At 33.2% G+C, this 18,607-nt stretch overlaps 1 protein-coding gene and 1 long non-coding RNA gene across 3 annotated transcripts in view; one reads left to right on the top strand and one right to left on the bottom strand.

The window, feature by feature from the left end:
• LOC136033942 (endoplasmic reticulum resident protein 44-like) overlaps positions 1-18,607 on the top strand; it is a 50,134-nt gene that overhangs the window by 10,534 nt on the left and 20,993 nt on the right. For both annotated transcript variants that reach the window (XM_065714963.1, XM_065714964.1), the window contains 3 exons: positions 4,659-4,731; positions 8,449-8,598; positions 12,392-12,576. In XM_065714963.1, coding sequence (XP_065571035.1) covers positions 4,659-4,731; positions 8,449-8,598; positions 12,392-12,576 — 408 coding nt within the window. The remainder of the gene's footprint in view (positions 1-4,658; positions 4,732-8,448; positions 8,599-12,391; positions 12,577-18,607) is intronic.
• Positions 1,905-3,303, bottom strand: LOC136034200 (uncharacterized). Its single transcript, XR_010619135.1, has 2 exons — positions 3,137-3,303; positions 1,905-2,510 (listed from the first exon to the last, which is right to left on the bottom strand). It is a non-coding gene; the product is annotated as an uncharacterized LOC136034200 (long non-coding RNA).

Genomic DNA, 18,607 nt, shown 5'->3' with positions numbered 1-18,607 from the left:
CATTTTACACAGCCAAGTCCTTTGGAGGTCCTCAGCATTATTTGAAAGTCCACTATATAGATTCAGGTATTATAAATTGAGTCAATGGATTGTTCTTCTCGGCCATTTCCGGAACAATTTTCTTTGTTGGATCTTGTCTGCAGGACTTTCATCGGTAAATAGAAGAAAAAGCAGAAAAGAGACAAAATTGTTTCAAATATCGTTTTTGATATCAATATTTAAGCTTCGATATCGATATTTGTTCTGGTGTATCAAAATCTATATTGATTATCGCTCAACACTAGAATTGATATCCAAGCTCAAGCCTAAAAGGGCAAACATAGTTGTATTACTTTTTTTATATATCAAAGAAAGTTTGTCTGATAAGGAATTGTGTACTCTATTACAAAATTCCTTTTTTGAAAATCATGCTCAGCTAAGCTCTGTTGCTATTTGATTCAAAATATGATTGTTAAACGTCCCTGTGATCCTGCTGGAAATATAGGCTTTATAAATGGGACGGTGTGTAATTATTAAAATTAGATTTTGATTTCTTTTTTTTTTGGAGCAGATTAATCTAAACTGCTGAAAGTAGAATTTCTGACGTTGCTGAAAATAGAAGCATTACAGATTTTGACTTAGTTCTCTGAAGCAGTTTAATCAGCAGCATTTCAACACAAGCAGATATTCACCTGCCATCAGTCAATCATTCAAGACTATTTCCAAAAGCTCAATCAGACCTGGTCCTGTATCTATAGTTATAAAGTTTGAAACCCATCAGCATCAAAATTAGCTATTTCAGTTCAAGTGAGTTTTGGAGAAAAGTCGTTCACTAACGTCATATTTGCAAATATAATAATGTTGATCAGTTACATTTAAAGTTACATATACAAATCCAATGCTTGTACTTATCACAGCCTGATGCTATCAGTTGAGTATGGTTTTTTTTCTATTGTTGCTCAAGAAATACTATTTTTTTAATAGAATGTTGAGTTTAAACATAGAAATAAAATTAAGAACTTCCATATCATTCACAACTTTTAAATGTTTAAAAAAACTTGTTTCTCCACGAGATCATAATTATCTTTTTTATTTCAGGAAAGTTTTGTTATGTAGTTTTGTATATTGTATTCGAAAATATTGTCACTTTTTTAAGCTAAAATGTTTTCATAAGGATTTTAATTTTTTCTTTCTTGGCCCTAAACATAATACTTCAGCAAAAGATTTTCAAAAATCGTATGCTAAGCCTTTTCACTCGATAACAAATATAATCATACTAGCTGTTGGGGTGGCGCTTCGCGCCACCCCAACACCTAGTTGGTGGGGGCGCTTCGCGCCCCCCCAAGCCCCCCCGCGCGCGTAAGTCGTTACGCGCCATAATAGTTACGCGCCATTGTAGTTGTGTCCCTATGTCCCACCTGTGAATATAGATAGATATATATATATGGTTTTAACTACGTAAAACTTGCGAATATACAACATTCTTTGCTGTTCCATTGTCTTTGCTAATCGACCATTCCCTGTCCCGGTGTCCCGGTCGTCATTTACATCCCCCTGTTTCCTCCGGTGTCCCCGTTGTAGTTGTGTCCCTGTGTCCCGGTCGTCATTTATATTCCCTGTGTCCCGGTCGTCATTTGTATCCCGGTGTCCCGGTCTGTATATACATTCGTTTTTTAGTTTTGTTTTTCTCCTTTATTTTTTTCCTTTTTTTTTCTTTTTTAGCTTATTTAGATTTTTAGATTTTTTAGTTTTTTTATTAGTTTTTATTTTTTTTTCTTTTTAGTTTTTTTGTCCCGGTCGTCATTTATATCCCCCTGTTTCCCCCGGTGTCCCCGTTGTAGTTGTGTCCCTGTGTCCCGGTCGTCATTTATATTCCCTGTGTCCCGGTCGTCATTTGTATCCCGGTGTACCGGTCTGTATATACATTCGTTTTTTAGTTTTGTTTTTCTCCTTTATTTTTTTCCTTTTTTTTTCTTTTTTAGTTTATTTAGATTTTTAGATTTTTTAGTTTTTTTATTAGTTTTTAGTTTTTTTTTCTTTTTAGTTTTTTTGTAGTTTTTACCTTCTTTTTAGTTTTGTTAATTTTTTTTTTACTTATGTCCTGGTCGTCATTTATACTCCCTATGTCCCGGTGCTTTGTTGATTGCTAATCGAACATTCCTTTTGTCCTGGTCGCTTTCTCTTTGAGTGTCGTCATTTATTTTTTTCTTTTTTAGTTCTTTTAGTTTTTACCTTTTTTAGTTTTTTTTAGTTTTTTAGATGAAAATTTTTTTTAGTTTTTTCCTTTTTTTCTTTTAGTTTTTATTGGTTTTTACCTTTATGTTAGCTTATTTTTCAGTTTTTTCCTTTTTTTTTAGTTTTTTTTTATTTTTTATTTTTTTTAGTTTTTTACCTTTTTTAGTTTTTTTAGTTTTTTTAGTTTTTTTAGTTTTTTAGCTTTTTTACTTTTTTTATTAGTTTTTAGTTTTTTTGTAGTTTTTGCCTTTTTTTAGTTTTTTCAGTTTTTTTTTTAGTTTTTTATTGGTTTTTACCTTTATTTTAGCTTATTTTTCAGTTTTTTCCTTTTTTAGTTTTTTTTAGTTTTTAGTTTTTTTAGTTTTTTACCTTTTTTTAGTTTTTTTAGTTTTTTTAGTTTTTTAGCTTTTTTATTTTTTTTATTAGTTTTTAGTTTTTTTGTAGTTTTTGCCTTTTTTTTAGTTTTTTTAGTTTTTTAGCTTTTTTATTAGTTTTTAGTTTTTTTTGTAGTTTTTGCCTTTTTTTAGTTTGACAACTTATTTTTATATATATAGATAGTTTTTTTTTTTTACTTATGTCCTGGTCGTCATTTATACTCCCTGTGTCCTGGTGCTTTGTTGATTGCTAATCGAACATTCCTTTTGTCCTGGTCGCTTTCTCTTTGAGTGTCGTCATTTATTAGTTTTTTCCTTTTTTTCTTTTTAGTTTTTTATTGGTTTTTACCTTTATTTTAGCTTATTTTTCAGTTTTTTCCTTTTTTTTAGTTTTTTTTTATTTTTTATTTTTTTTAGTTTTTTACCTTTTTTTAGTTTTTTTAGTTTTTTAGCTTTTTTACTTTTTTTATTAGTTTTTAGTTTTTTTTTGTAGTTTTTGCCTTTTTTTAGTTTTTTCAGTTTTTTTTTAGTTTTTTATTGGTTTTTACCTTTATAGTTTTTTTAGTTTTTTAGCTTTTTTATTTTTTTTATTAGTTTTTAGTTTTTTTTGTAGTTTTTGCCTTTTTTTAGTTTTTTCAGTTTTGACGTCACCTGATCCAGTTTTTTCAGGTGACGTCACCTGACACATCCATCCACACATCCACAGACAGACAACTTATTTTTATATATATAGATATTCTAATTGAGCACACAAAACTACGTTCAAAATTTTTTTCTAAAAAACAGAATTCAGAGCCAAAATACAACACTGACCTTGCAATGCTGTCTTGTTTTGCTTCTTTGCTAAGGAACCGAATAAAACTTTTGTATTGCTCAGGAAATTGAAATGTGTGTTCTAATAGAGGATTACTGTTAATTTGTGTCCTAATATTAGCACACAAAACTATGTTCAAAATTTTTTTTTCTAAAAAACAGAATTCAGAGCCAAAATACAACACTGACCTTGCAATGCTGTCTTGTTTTGTTTTTTTGCTAAGGAACCGAATAAAACTTTTTTATTGCTCAGGAAATTGAAATGTGTGTTCTAATAGAGGATTACTGTCAATTTGTGTCCTAATATTAGCACACAAAATTCAGCACACAAAACTATGTTCAAAATTTTTTTTTTCTAAAAAACAGAATTCAGAGCCAAAATACAACACTGACCTTGCAATGCTGTCTTGTTTTGCTCCTTTGCTAAGGAACCGAATAAAACTTTTTTATTGCTCAGGAAATTGAAATGTGTGTTCTAATAGAGGATTACTGTCAATTTGTGTCCTAATATTAAAGTCAATCCAAAAATGTAATTTCTTACCATAAATGATTTTTGTCGTAATTAATGTTTTGAGCTCAATAAAGAATTCACAAATATTTGTACACCATCCGTGTGCATAGAATAAACACCTGGTTAGAGCTTTTTTTTAGTACATAGCACTGAATTTGGAAAATTTACTGATCAATCAAATTGGATTTATTGTAAATTCTGCAAAAAAATAACAATTTTTTTTCTATGCAACAAGTAAATTCATAAATTTCTGCATTAAGACTGTGAGTGATAAAAAAGATCATATTATATATTTGGACCTCAGAATAATGGCACTGACATTAATTCATTAAAATTTAATAGAGGAAATTGTTTTTGAATATTTAGGGGGAGGAATGGTCACTTTTAAATTGTGAAATGAAAAACCACAAAAGAGCATAAGGGCATTTTCAATGAAAACACCCTCCCCCTCCAAAAGCTGGTATTTTTTCAAGTTAACAGGAACACATGACCCTTTCCTCCTCTCCTAGTGATGTCACTGCATAAAATGTTGCAACAGAAGAACAAAAACTTTGAGCCTCCTCGTGGTGCTAAGCTAATATAAGAGCATGCTCAACTTGTTTTTTTCACTGGTAAGTTGTTTGTAAATATAATTGGTCAGCTCATTCAGGGATTAGTTCCCCAAGCCATTTAAATTAGTTGGAGTTTGTATTTATTGATTGAATTAAACAGTAAACTAAACGCTTATAGTGTTCTTTGTGTTTTAGGTCATCCAATTGGCATCTACTGTTTTTAGCGGGGCTTTGCACTTAACAAAGGCCAATTTTGATACAGTATTAGGTGAGTTGTGCTTAATGGTCTAGAAATAGTTGATTTATTACCATGATTGCAAATTATAAAGGAAAAGATTTTAAAAAACAGAAGAAAATATAGCTTGTGCCCTTTTATGAGGAACCAAGAAAAATTAGAAAAATTTTTCCTGAAAAGTCAACTCAATTCCCAACCGTGAGACAAAACATGGTAGATTTGCCAGGAATCAATATAAACTTTATCTCAGTTTTAATAGAAACTAATGGCATTATAATGAGAAATAACCTCTTGGCCTCTGGTTTCTGTTACCCACTGTATAAAATCAGACTGTTGTTTCATTACTAAAAATTAGTGATTGGCTATGAGTTACCAGAAAAACCAAGTATAAAGTTAGATCTTTTTATTTGTTTTGGATTTTGTGTGAAGATCTATGGACATTAGGATAAATTTTCATTTTTTAAGATGATGCTGACATAATTACTGTAAATATGCGAAATATGTAAAAATGTAAAATATGTGAAACGTATCAAATTACTAACTATTGAAAAGATTGTAAAAAGCAAGTCTTTTTTTTTCATAAAAGAATATTTAAGTTAAAATTATAAATGGTCACTATTTAGTATAACTGATTATTTACTCAAGTAGGGAGGCAGAACATTCCCCCCCCCCCTTGAGATTTCCCTAAGGACCCCAACAGAAAAAATGAGAAAACTGTAGCAAAATGATTGAGTGTGTGTTATGTGTTTAGTATATTTTGCTTGGATTTATCTATTTTTCGCCTCATAGACTTGTCAGCACTCAAAAGACTTGTTACTTACGACCCTTGCCCCCGGGCTGTGGTCATTGATATGACCTTTGGACTTTTTTAAATAAAGTGCCTAACTCAAAATTTTGATCTAATCCACTTGGAAGATAGGGGCGTTGGGTAGTAGTTGCCCTCTGATTACGTTACTCTAAAACTTCTGCTTTCCGATCGGATAAGCCTGTTTGAAAGTTTACACGACCCCCTCTTCCCAAAAAAGCTTATATGCCCCTAGGCATAACTTACAACACTTACCCCTGGGCTCTGGGGTTGTTTTGTCCCGAAGTTTTTCTCCACTCAACTACATTTTTCACTCATTTTTATTATGATTTTGGCATACAACCGATGTTGCCAACAAATGCTTCCTGTTAAAAGGTATTTTTTGAATCCAAGGAAAAATCTGAAATTTGTTTAAGCCGTCCTAGCAGAGTAGTTAGCGCACTGGGCTTGAAGTCCTTTGTCTGTGCGGATGGAGTTTCAGTCCTAGTCAACGTCGTTACTAGCCAAAATGTTTGGGGTGGGGGAGCAAGAGATTTTACTGACTGGATAGTCTTTTTTACCGACTATTTTTAGTCAATAATTAGTATAATGTCCGTTTCGAATATAATACGTAAAATCACTGCACAAGCTAGTAAAACCGCTGTGTTTACCAACTGAGATTCAGATTTCGGAACATAACACTTCACTATTTTAATGTGCGGCGCCATCTGTAAAATCATGGCAGTAGTCGGTAAAAATGCTGCGTTTACCGACCAAGTTCGAAACTTCTGTAGAAGACATGTAAGAACTCCATTGGCGACCTATTTATGGTCTTTATTGAACCGAACAAAGAATTTTAGCGACGTCGGAACAATCGTGGCGCAAAGTACCACGATTTTATCGACTTTTTATTACCGAGTGACCAAAAATATCGGGTGGGGGGACTTCCCCCCACCCTATATATATATATATATATATATATATATATATATATATATATATATATATATATATATATATATATACATATATATATATATATATATATATATATATATATATATATATATATATATATATATATGTCTCTTAAACTTCCATATTAGAAATATGCTTTAACTCCATTGGCGACCTATTTTTGTAAGCCAATCACCTTATTTGTAAATGGGGGTTCATCCTCAATCGACAGGTTTTTTTTCAGAGGGGGCAGCATTGGTAGAGAGACAAATAATCCTGCCTTTTGAAAATCATAGCTTACATTATGACGTGGGCATCCTATTGAGACGGTTTCTTTAAACTTCCTTGGCATTATATACCTTTTGATTAAAAATTATTGCTTGGTCTATTACATATATAAGTTTAGTTTTGAACTTGTAAATAGTTCTTTTTTTCCATCCTTTGTCACTGAAAGATTTCGACTAAATTAATTAGGATTTTTCAGTAAAAGAATCCATCTGAAATTATTTTTTTTAAACCTGTTAAATTCCTGTGCCAGCTGTTTAATAACATCTTTTATGTTGTTTTTTTTTCTATTGGAATAAGAATCCATAAAATCTATTTTTAATAAAAATCATTTAAAATAGCTTATACAGAAGAACGTAACTCTAAGGTAGTCTAAGTTTTAATCTCACATATACTATGTAAAAAAAAAAAAACACCACAAAAAAAACTATTCACCAAGTCAAAAGAATATCATCATTAATTGGCAGCCCTGCTCGTCAACTATCACTCCTTAATCCATTTTAGAAAGTTTTACTTTCATAAAATGATTTCTGTTACAGGTTTACAGCTAGATAAAGAATAATTATTATTTTCTCTTTTTCAGTGTGGGTAGTAGGGCCTAAATGGTTAATTACATTTATCAACCAGTTCGTTTGTATTCTTTTATAATTGAGAAAATTCATGTTTATTTTTTAGATTTAGCTTACACAAAATAACCCATTTCCAATGCTTCAGCAAAATGTTTTTGTACTAGCAGTAGAGCCTGTTGGACGATGAAAATGACGTCATTTGTATGAAAAATATTTTCTGAAAATTTAGGCCTTAAGCGAACTTTCCCAAAATTGTGACCTATTTATGCCAGTTTTTTTCCGACCGGAAAATTATAGTGTGCCAATTTTCAGAAAAAAAAATACAGTATCGTTTTTGAGAAAAAATATACACATGTAGGCTACAATTATTTTGCTCGTTTAATAAGATAGACAGATAGATAAGTGGCTGACAGATAAGTCAGATGCCAACCATGTCAGCAAAGATTGAAGTAAATTTGTTTAACTCCCTGTTGAGTTGACTTACTTCTCTTATCTAATTAGGACCAACAAGCTTTTTAGCCATTTTTATGACAGCTGTCGTTTGCTTTCTTTCTTTTTAAGTTCTTATGTCGTTTTTTTTTCTAAAAAAAAAATTGTCCATTTTTAGGACAGCTGTCGTTTGCTTTCTTTCTTTTTAAGTTTTTATGTCGTTTTTTTCCATTTTTATGACAGCTGTCGTTTGCTTTCTTTCTTTTTAAGTTTTTATGTCTTTTTTTTTCAAAAAAAGTTTTCGTCCATTTTTATGACTTTCTAAAAAAAAAAATTGTCCATTTTTATGACAGCTGTCGTTTGTTTTCTTTCTTTTTAAGTTTTATGTCGTTTTTTTTCTAAAAAAGAGTTTTGTCCATTTTTATGACAGCTGTCGTTTGCTTTCTTTCCTTTTAAGTTTTTATGTCGTTTTTTTCAAAAAAAGTTTTCGTCCATTTTTATGACAGCTATCATTTGCTTTCTTTCTTTTTAAGTTTTTATGTCGTTTTTTTCTAAAAAAATTTTTTTTTCCATTTTTATGACAGCTGTCGTTTGCTTTCTTTCTTTTTAAGTTTTTATGTCGTTTTTTTCTTAAAAAAATGTGTCTAAAAAGTCAGGATAATTGTTACGAATACGCTATAAGACAATATCAAAGTTCTAACTGGTATTATTGTTTTTCTGTTCCAGGTTCTCATGAATTAGTCATATTAAATTTTTATGCTGATTGGTGTCGTTTTAGTAATATGTTAGCGCCAATTTTTGATGAAGCTGCCGATAAAATTCAAGCCCAGTTTCCCGGAAGAGCTGTCCTGGGCAAAGTAGACTGTGAAACCGACAGTAAGTCATTCCCTTCAAGTATTTCTGTTCTCGCTTTCATGTACTTTTGCTGCTGATGTTTTTTTTGCATTTATGGCGGCAGTGTGTTCATCATTGTGATGTGAGTGTCATTTTGTCATTGTGCTTAATTCCTCGTACTTGGTGTGGCACCAGACACGAACGGTTCACCCAGCATACAGAGAGTTCCATATTTCGTGACCATGAGCCGGCGCTTTCTGGAGTAAACTAGAGCCAACAGCTATTCCATCTTCCACAGTCTTGTCACTTACGCCAATCTGGTATAGGAGGGGCTGGAACTGCTTACTTTAAAATATGGAAATTTGGTCAAAGCTTTGAATCTAAGGGTTTTCCATGAGCATTTGTTTAAGCTTTGCGGTTTGAAGTAGCTTAAAAAAATGAAATATTGCAAAAGTTATTTCCTAAAGACTTTTCTATAAATCTTAAGTTTTTTTTCAAATCTGAGATTATTTGTGCACATGTGATCCGTTTATCGTAATTCTTTTATTCTAAGTTTTTCATTTTAACTCTTTTTTCTTAATTTTCGCAGTGATGGTAAAAACGATACACTTTCAGCATTTCCCAAAAATACCAGAAATCTGTATCTGCCTTAGCCTTTATCAGGCAAAGCTGATCAAGGGATATCCGAACAACTGGCCAATTAATACTCGCCTTAACGTGGCGGGACTATCAACGCCTTATTTGATTGCGCCCTGGTTGGCTATTGAATTGGGCGTCTCTCAACCGACTTTGATTGAAACACACAAATAGTACATTAATTAAATTTTTAGTTAGACAACGTTTTAATTACCCATCTGCGTCTCTAGTAGCTTTTAATTTCTATTTTATTTTCGTGATTTATTTTCATGGACGGTGTTGATCAAACTAGTTTTTTCCTGTTCTAAAAAGTGGTTATTTCTATATGTGTTTGCATGTGACAGTATTTGCATCTTATCAGTTAAATAATGAAAACTAATAGATACTATACTAATACCACTTGACATCCCATTGAACTTGACTGTGTTCTCTTTTTATTCGTTTTTCCCGTCCATTTTGTTGCTAATAAATATCGGAGGGTTTTAAAGGTCCAAGGACAGTGAGAATCGAAATATAATTGCTTAAATTCGTCTTGTTCTTGCAGTAGGATCAGGCGCATTTCCCGCCTCACTTGGCGTCCGAGATTCAGATGTTTCTTGGGAAATGTTTTAATCATAAGCTCCCCAAACTCATGGTTGTTTAAATTGGTTAACTGGAAACCCATATAACCATATATCGCTAAAAATTAGGGCAAAACTGACATTCTATTTTTAATGAAAATTCGTCATTATACAATTATGTAGTTTATTCGTAGAAGCCAGTGCCAAATTTAAAGAAAAAGACGTCTGTGAAACGAATCGGCTAAAACATTTGGTGCGAAACAGCTTAATGAGATGTATTTGTCTTTTGAAATTGTCTTTTGAATTTGTCTTTTGAAATTTCGTTACAGTTAAGTAACGAAAACTAAATAAACATTATACTAGTACTTGTGTTCTCTTTTATTCATTTTTGCCGTCCCATTTGTTGCTAATAAATATCGGAGGGTTTTCAAGGTCCAAGGACAGTGAGAATCGAAGTATGATTGCTTAAATTCTTCTTCTGTTCTTGCAGTAGGATCAGGCGTATTCCCACCTCACCTGGCGTCTGAGATTCAAATGTCTCTTAAGATTTTTAACCATAAGCTCCCCAAACTCATTATTGTTTAAATTGGTTAACTGGAAACCCATATAACCATATATCGCTAAAAATTAGGGCAAAACTGACATTCTATTTTTAATGAAAATTCGTCATTATACAATTATGTAGTTTATTCGTAGAAGCCAGTGCCAAATTTAAAGAAAAAGACGTCTGTGAAACGAATCGGCTAAAACATTTGGTGCGAAACAGCTTAATGAGATGTATTTGTCTTTTGAAATTGTCTTTTGAATTTGTCTTTTGAAATTTCGTTACAGTTAAGTAACGAAAACTAAATAAACATTATACTAGTACTTGTGTTCTCTTTTATTCATTTTTGCCGTCCCATTTGTTGCTAATAAATATCGGAGGGTTTTCAAGGTCCAAGGACAGTGAGAATCGAAGTATGATTGCTTAAATTCTTCTTGTTCTTGCAGTAGGATCAGGCGTATTCCCACCTCACCTGGCGTCTGAGATTCAAATGTCTCTTAAGATTTTTAACCATAAGCTCCCCAAACTCATGATTGTTTAAATTGGTTAACTGGAAACTCATATATCCTTAAAAATTTGGGGAAATTGATATTTTATTTTTAGTAAAAATTCCTCAGTATACAATTGTGTATTTTTTTCGTACAAGCCGGTGTCAAATTTAAAGAAAAATACATGGGTGAAACGAATCATCTTTTGAAATCTATACAGATTTTTGATGTTCGAATTTTTACAGACGAAAAGCGTTGTCAAATTTAGCTAATGAGTTTGACTTCTTTGTTTTCATGGTTATGCATGGTAACACTGACGAAAATGTAATACCGTCCTAAAAACTTCGTAATTTTGAGAAAAACAATTAGCCTATATTTTTTATCTATGAAAACAGTTAGAATGGATCCAGAGATAGAAATGACTTTGTTTAATGTCCTTGGCATTTTAATGAGTTCATTATAATTAATAATAATCAGATTATACTCTCTTATAGTTAATCATGGACATAATTTTATATGGGCAGAGGGACAACTGCCCTTTCTAGACCCCGTTTCCCCCCAGACCTCTGTTTGCCCCCCAGAATTCAGTTAGCCCCCCAGCTGAAATTAATTTCTGCAAAAAGTTTTGCCGAAATTAACATAAGCCTGCATAATTCAAATACTCAGATAAACAGATTAGTTTTCACTGTCATTTTCAACCCCCCCCCCCAGGATTTTGACGAAATTACGTCATTGTAGTTAATAAGTATTTGAAATTTTGACTGTTTCTGCTAATGATTACCATTAATGTTTTACTAGAGGAGCATATAAACATATAAATGCTGCTTAGCACAAAAATCAAACTTGATTTTGGATGAAATTATGAAAAAAAAATAGTTTTAAATAGAACCCCAAAATAAATAGAATAGTTTTGAACCGTAAATAAAGGTTAAAGAAAAAGAATAATACAAGAAAAAGATATATTACTTTCCTGTACTTCCGCATGAAAAAGTGTTTCAGTTCCATTGGCTCATTTTTACGGCAAAAGTAGCGCTCAAGAGAAAAGTAGCGCTGCCTTTTTGAAACCGGATAAACTTAATGCTAGAAGGTTTTACTTTTTTAAAATGAATTTATATTTACATTTAGTTAGCTGTTTTAAATCAACTTAAATTGATCAATTTATTTAATTAGATTAATTGAATTGATTTTAGTTTATTTTAAATTTCAGTTAGTATTTACAGCATATTTTACAGGTGGTCTTTATTTTTCTGTAATGTAAAATTAAAACTCAGAGGTGTTTTTCTTTAAATTTTTTATCAGATGAAGAATATAAATATCTAAAAAAGTGTATTTCTGTTGTTGGCTTTTACCAACAATTATTGGCAACCACCTTAATGGGACAAAGTATTAATGGTTAATGGGACAACCACCTTAAACACTCATCTGTTGTGGTTTATTGAAATTTAAAAAAGGCGAGTATTTTAACTTTTTCCAGCGTTTCCTATTTAAAAAAGGTATCTTCTATAGTTCTATGCTTATTTAATTTCGAAATTTTTAGGGTGGTAGAATAATCCTGGCATGCCCACTTTGTGTTTCTCTGTCATTCTTTAATGACAATTGTTTTCTAGGTTCAATTTCCCAAAGGTTTGCCATTACAAAATACCCAACAATCAAGGTCATAAAAAATGGGCAAGTTTCTAAAAAGGAATATCGGGGTCAAAGGTCGCCTGAGGCATTCTTGCAATTTGCTACTGAAGAATTGAGAGACCCAGTGAAAATAGTTGAAGATTTCAAAGAATTTGCAAATCTTGATGTAAGCTTTCCTACATTTTTTAAATTTGCTTTTAAGGTTTCTTCACATTTCTTTAATTTAATTTGGTAAATGTTTAACTTTTATTCCAAGTGCTCTAAAGTGTGTATTACTGTATATAGCAAGATTCTGATGATCGAATATTGTTTCTTTATCATTATTAGATAAGCGCATCCATTTCTGTTTGACCCTCCTCCTCCATGGGGCAAACTAAAAATCCGTAAAGTGGGCTTGCTTACAGATAGCATTACCCATAGAGCGAAGCGTATTAGTCCATGAGTCCCGTGGGCAGAGGGGCGAGGTCTTTATTCTATATTTATTCAACATAGAGTGATAAAACTCAAAAAACTAATTTTAAAAATCAAACGAGGTTTATTAAATAAACATAGAATACAGACCTCGCCCCGCTGCCCGTGGGGCTCATGGACTAATACGCTTCGTTCTATAGGTAATGTCACCTGTAAGTAAGCCCACTTTACGAATTTTTAGCTTGCCCCATATAGGAGGAGGGTCAACCAGAAATGGATGCACTTCTAGAATTAGCATTTCTAAATGCTCTAAACTGGAACGAAACTAAACATTTACCTTTAATTTTTAATTTTCTTGTTATTTTTTATTTCTCTTTAAATATCTGAGCTTTTCTAAATATCTGATCTATTGTAATTTGACTTTTTTTTATTTCCTTGTTAGGATTCTTGACTTTTGTTGGAATTTTTATTTACTTTTCTTGGCTTTTTCTAAATTTCTTTTTCAAGTTTCTTAGCTGTCCTGAATTTCCTTTTTATGTGTTCTCTTTACTTTTGTTAAATTACATTTTTAAGTTTTTTAACGGTGTTTTTATTTCATTTTAGGATTTCTTTACCTTTGTTAATTTTTTTTGTTTTTGTTTCTTGACCCTTTTTAAGTTAGGATTATGGGAGGTTTTGGGTAGCTTCAAAATATACCTATTTTACGCTAGATCTACAAAAATCATTCGCCGCGAGTAGTGTCTAACGAGAAATTAATAGTAATATTATTGACGTGCTTGGCAGTGACAGTGTGTGTCAATAAATAGTAAATTTTAGTTATGTCTCTTTTATTGATATTATGCACTATTTTTACATTATCCGTAAATCCCCATTAAACCCAGGCAAGGTCGTATTCAGGGATGGGGTTACCGGATTTGACCCTCTCCCCCCTTTGATTTCTGTCCTACCTTTAAGCACGTAACAAAATGCATATAAACAAATTTTGATGCGTTTTAATTCTATTTTGTACGTCCCCCCAGACATAAAGCCCTGGATACACACTTGAATCCAGACGGATATTGGGTGTTAATATTATGGTGTATGATGTAAGGGATTTGATAGTTACATTCTGGTTACAGCATTCTTGGAATCTGATGTAAATCAACGTAATCGTTTTATCTGGTTCCATTGTAACTTAACCCCATTTAACTCGACTCAATTCAACTGAACTCTGATGCATCTCAAACCACATTCAGTTGAATTATGATTTAGTTCAACCCATTCAACTCAATTACATACCACTCGGTCCTCGTGCAACTCATCCTTTTTTCATGCTACTCAACTCCTATTTAACTCGACAAAATAACTAAACAAATGATGCAAGATTGACTTTTGCGACTATCGTTTGGCTATTGTAGGCAATAGTCATCAATTAAGTCATCATATTCATCATCAATAGTCATCACACTTCCCCATTGCACTTCCTGGCTGAAGGGCCAAGAAACGGAGATCAGCACCGCCGGTACGGACTGTAAAGTCTAATGCCGTATCCTTTAACTTACCTTTACTAATAGTCATCAATTCAGTCATCATAGGAAATCAATTCAGCAAGTTTGATTATTGTGCGAGCGTTTCTACCTTAGGTTACTTTAATGTAATTTTACTGTCCTTCCCCCTCCCTTTATAAGAAAAAACGACGATTTGACGATTTGACCTTCTGTCATATGAATTTAAAGCTTGCCAAATTTACTTTAAAGCCGGAAGTTTGTTAATAAGTATTGTTTTTTAATTCCTGAGTGCAAGCAGGGATTTTACTTTAGGCCTTCTAGTTTCGTCAAGAAGGGAAGTAATGAGAATTTTGTGAACTTATAGTCTTATTGCAGATAGCAAATTTCTTAGGTTGATGATACTTTTTTTTTACTTAGAGACACTTATCATAAAATCTTAAGAGAAGAACACTATGGTTTTAGAAAAGGTAGAGGATTTGTCGACCAAATTGTCACTCTTAGGTTAATAATTGAGACGTGCGTGAGTGGTCGAACACCTTTGGTGCTCAGTTTTATAGATTATGAGCAACTGTTTAATTTTGTTGGTAGAAGAGCTTTAGCGAAAAGCTTTATCCTTGCATGGTATACCAGACAAATAAATTAAAGTCATTAGTGATAAATACGAGAATAATATTGCTGTGGTTAAAGTAGGAAATGAGGTTAGTAGCTGATTCCAGGGACGTATTCAGGGTAGGGGGGTCAGGAGGTTTGACTCCCCCCCCCCCGAATGTTTGTCAACTCATAAAAACGTGCCAAAAATGAAAATAAACACATTTTGATGCGTTTTTAAAGGCTTTTTGCACCACCCCCCCCCCCCAGAAAAAAAATTATCCTGGATATGGCCTTGGCTGGTTCCGTATTAAATCCGAAGTTAAGCAGGTTTGCGTTCTATTCCAATTTATATAGATCACTTTGGTAGGAACACCGCAAAGGCGATAGGAGAAAACGGAATCAAATTAGGAATTAAAACTCTACTGGACTCAAATTACGCTGATGATTTAAGGATCCTAGATGAAGGTGTTAGCAAAATGAAGGAACTTTTAGATGTTTTGCGAGAATAGGTTTGAAAATTAATGTTAAGAAGACTAAGTCGTTAAGGCTAGGAATAGGTGAAGACGAAAACGTGATGTTGGGTAACGAGAAGATCGATCAAGTGGACAGTGAGAAGTTAAAAGTAGAATAGCCAAGGCTCAGGGTGTTTTTTTTTTTCAAGTTTAAAAAAGTCTGGAAGAATAGAAGATAAGTCTGCAAACCAAGATTAGAATATTAGAAGCTACAGGGATAAAAGTGATGAAGTATGGTTCTGAAGCATGGGTGTTCCGAAGAACAGAGGAAGATTTGCTAGATGTTTTCCAGAAAAATTGTCTACAAATTATTTTGGGTCTGACTTGGATCTCAAAAAGTAGGCTGTGCGAAAAGTGTGATTCCATCCTGCTTTCTAGATCTATAATGGGAGAAAGGTTTAAGTGGCTAGGGCATATTCTGCGGATGAAGGATGACAGATTGCCATAGATTTTTTTTCGGTCAACCGTCCAGGGCCAAGTGAAAAGTAGGTCGTCCTCGGTTGAGATGGGAGGATGTCTTAAGGAAAGATTTAAGAAAAAGGGAACTTTTTGGGAGGGGATGTAAAGAGGGAGACTGAATAGGTTTGGATGGAGAAGGATTGTTCGTAGCTATGTTGGTCTCAGGCGGTTTGGTGCTGCAGTGAGTTGTTAGTAGTAGTAGAAGTAGTAGTATAGTTGAAGGCAAATCTACTTTTTAGAAACAAAACCAATTTTTGTCATTATAGTCTCCAGTTGGACTTTGGACTGAGACCATCCAACAAATTTCTTAGAATTTTCAATTTGATAAGTAGCGGACGTATGGCGTTAAAGATACTTTCCTAGATCTTTTCTTTGGCTTTAGGTCCATTTCTTTTGGTTTTGCTCACCCATCACAGAATGTTTCCATCGTCGTGAAGTAGATCTCCCCCCCCCCCCCGGGAGGAAAAAGGGAGATAAGATCTTCAGAGCCCTACTTTGGGTTGCAAATTCAATCCTGGAACTTTCAATCACCTTATCCAAGAACTTACAGAGTTAGTATAAAGCTTTTAGATTCGAGATCTTAAGCCTTCCAAAGTTCTTGAATTTTTTCAGCGTCAACAAAAATTCGTCTAAGTTCTAATCTTAATTTTGATTAATCACTTCAAAATGACAAAATAGTTGAATTTTTTTAGTTTCTTCAAATGAAGAATCTTGATGCAGTAAGTATATCGTGTTATATGACCATGAAGTACAGGAAACAGGGATTTAATGGTCTGACTGTAAATACATTCTAGGACCACATTGGCTATACATAACGTTTCAAAAAAATGAAAAATTCAAAGAAATCAAACATAAAATATTTATTCATATTAGGAAATTTATTAATATAGTAAACAATACTAGGAAACTTAGCTGAAAATCACTCTTTTTTTTGAATTGTCTGACTGTGTTTCATAAATGTCGTAAGGATGCAACTGATGCTATTGATTTTCAGGCATATCAGCCTGAATTAAAGGGGTTTTACCTCATATGAATTGTTTTCACATCCAGATGCGTACACATAATCTTATGTCGGGTGAGTGCATTTAAAACTTCAGTCCGATTTCTCTTCTACATCCCCCAGAAGTTGTATTGTTCGGTCATGATTTCGCACCTGTATATTAGCAAGAAAACTGTTAGAAAACCGTTCATTGGCTGAAGAAATCAACTTAGACGGGATACGCGTTCTGGTTTAGATCCATAAGCAAAGAAGCTCGACTGTAAGAACCAAAACTGACTCCATATTGTCAATTACTGGAGCATGTAGCAACATTCGGAAACACAATTCCTAGGGCTTTCCGTCAATCTCCGGACGTTTGAAAAAAATTATCCTCCATCTTATGGAAAGAATTGTTTGTGCCTCCAACTCTCTCTCTCTCTCTCTCTTTAGTTGGAATAGTCAGAGTACCAGATTCTGTATCGTGCACTCACCCATGCCGGAAGGTACAAAAATGCTGAGGACGGGTCTTAGGGTAGTCGACCATGCTGAAAACGAATATCGTAGGGCGCATGTTCGTCGTTGGGGCGTTTCTGAGATATAGGCGAAAAACACCAAATTTGGCCCATAACTAAGTGTGACGATTCAGGATTTTTTGCGAGTTATTGGGCTGACGAATCCGGCGTAATGTTATATCAATCAAAAGAAGAGATCTAGATCTACAAGAATATGATTTTTACATTGATAAAAAAACACTATTTTTTTTTTCTCTATTTGCTGCAGTTTCAAAATAAGTGCTGTAAAATTCGACAAATATCTCAAAGAAAGGCTAAAAACTCGAAATTTATTCAAGGTAACAAACTTTTTTTTTCATATTCAAAAAGAAAGTTCATTCGATTCTGTACAATTTGAGCTAAAAAATATAAAAAAAATTTATTTTTAAAAGGCCTGCAATTTTTTTGTAGTGTCACTGAAATGATCACTAGCCGTATCGCGAAATGGACATAATTTTGTTTTCTTCAAAGGGTAGGAATACTTCAAATTTCCTAACTGTTTAAAATTTTTAACTTTTACTTAAAAATAAAAATATGTTTTAAAAATGTTGACTAAAAAAAATGTTTTTTTAGAATATACGAATATGTTTTCTGGTGTACTAAGGCGTCTGCAATTACCTTTTTGGGACCTGATTTGCCACTGATACGACTGAGAAATTTACTACATGAAAGAATTCTGCTTCACAGATAGATTCAGTCGGCGCACTAGAGTTGTCTTACTCAGCCTGCCGGTAAAATTGGGTAATAGTAACTGATTAGGGACCTGTTGTAATTAAAAGTAAAAGGTATCAAATAAAACTTTCAAAAATATTCCTCATTTTCTTCTTCCGAGAATTCAGATGGGGGAGGGTCAGACTCCCCGCATGTCCTCCTCGTTCCGCGGCAGGAGTATAAGCTGCAGCATCCTTTCAGTTTTGAGTAGCTACAGTCTTTCCTGCATCTTTCACTTTTGCATCTGCAGTAAGCTTCCAGGCTTGATGCTTCTTTACAGCTTGAGACGACCGCATCTACTCCCCCTTCAGCCATCTTCCATCCATGGAGGAGTGGATCTGGAATGCCCGGCCGAGCCTGTACTGACGGCTAGATTATCTACGTAGCGAATATGGCTCTTCGTATGCATGGCTTGAAGGTGTCGTCAGAAGGTGGCAGTCTTCTCACATCTTGTTTCTGGCACCAAACGTAAGCCCTTACACTGGCCAGTGAATTG

The sequence above is a fragment of the Artemia franciscana genome, chromosome 12 (genome assembly GCF_032884065.1).
Source record: "Artemia franciscana chromosome 12, ASM3288406v1, whole genome shotgun sequence".
Classification (NCBI taxonomy): domain Eukaryota; kingdom Metazoa; phylum Arthropoda; class Branchiopoda; order Anostraca; family Artemiidae; genus Artemia; species Artemia franciscana.
This window is presented reverse-complemented; position numbering and strand designations above follow the sequence as displayed.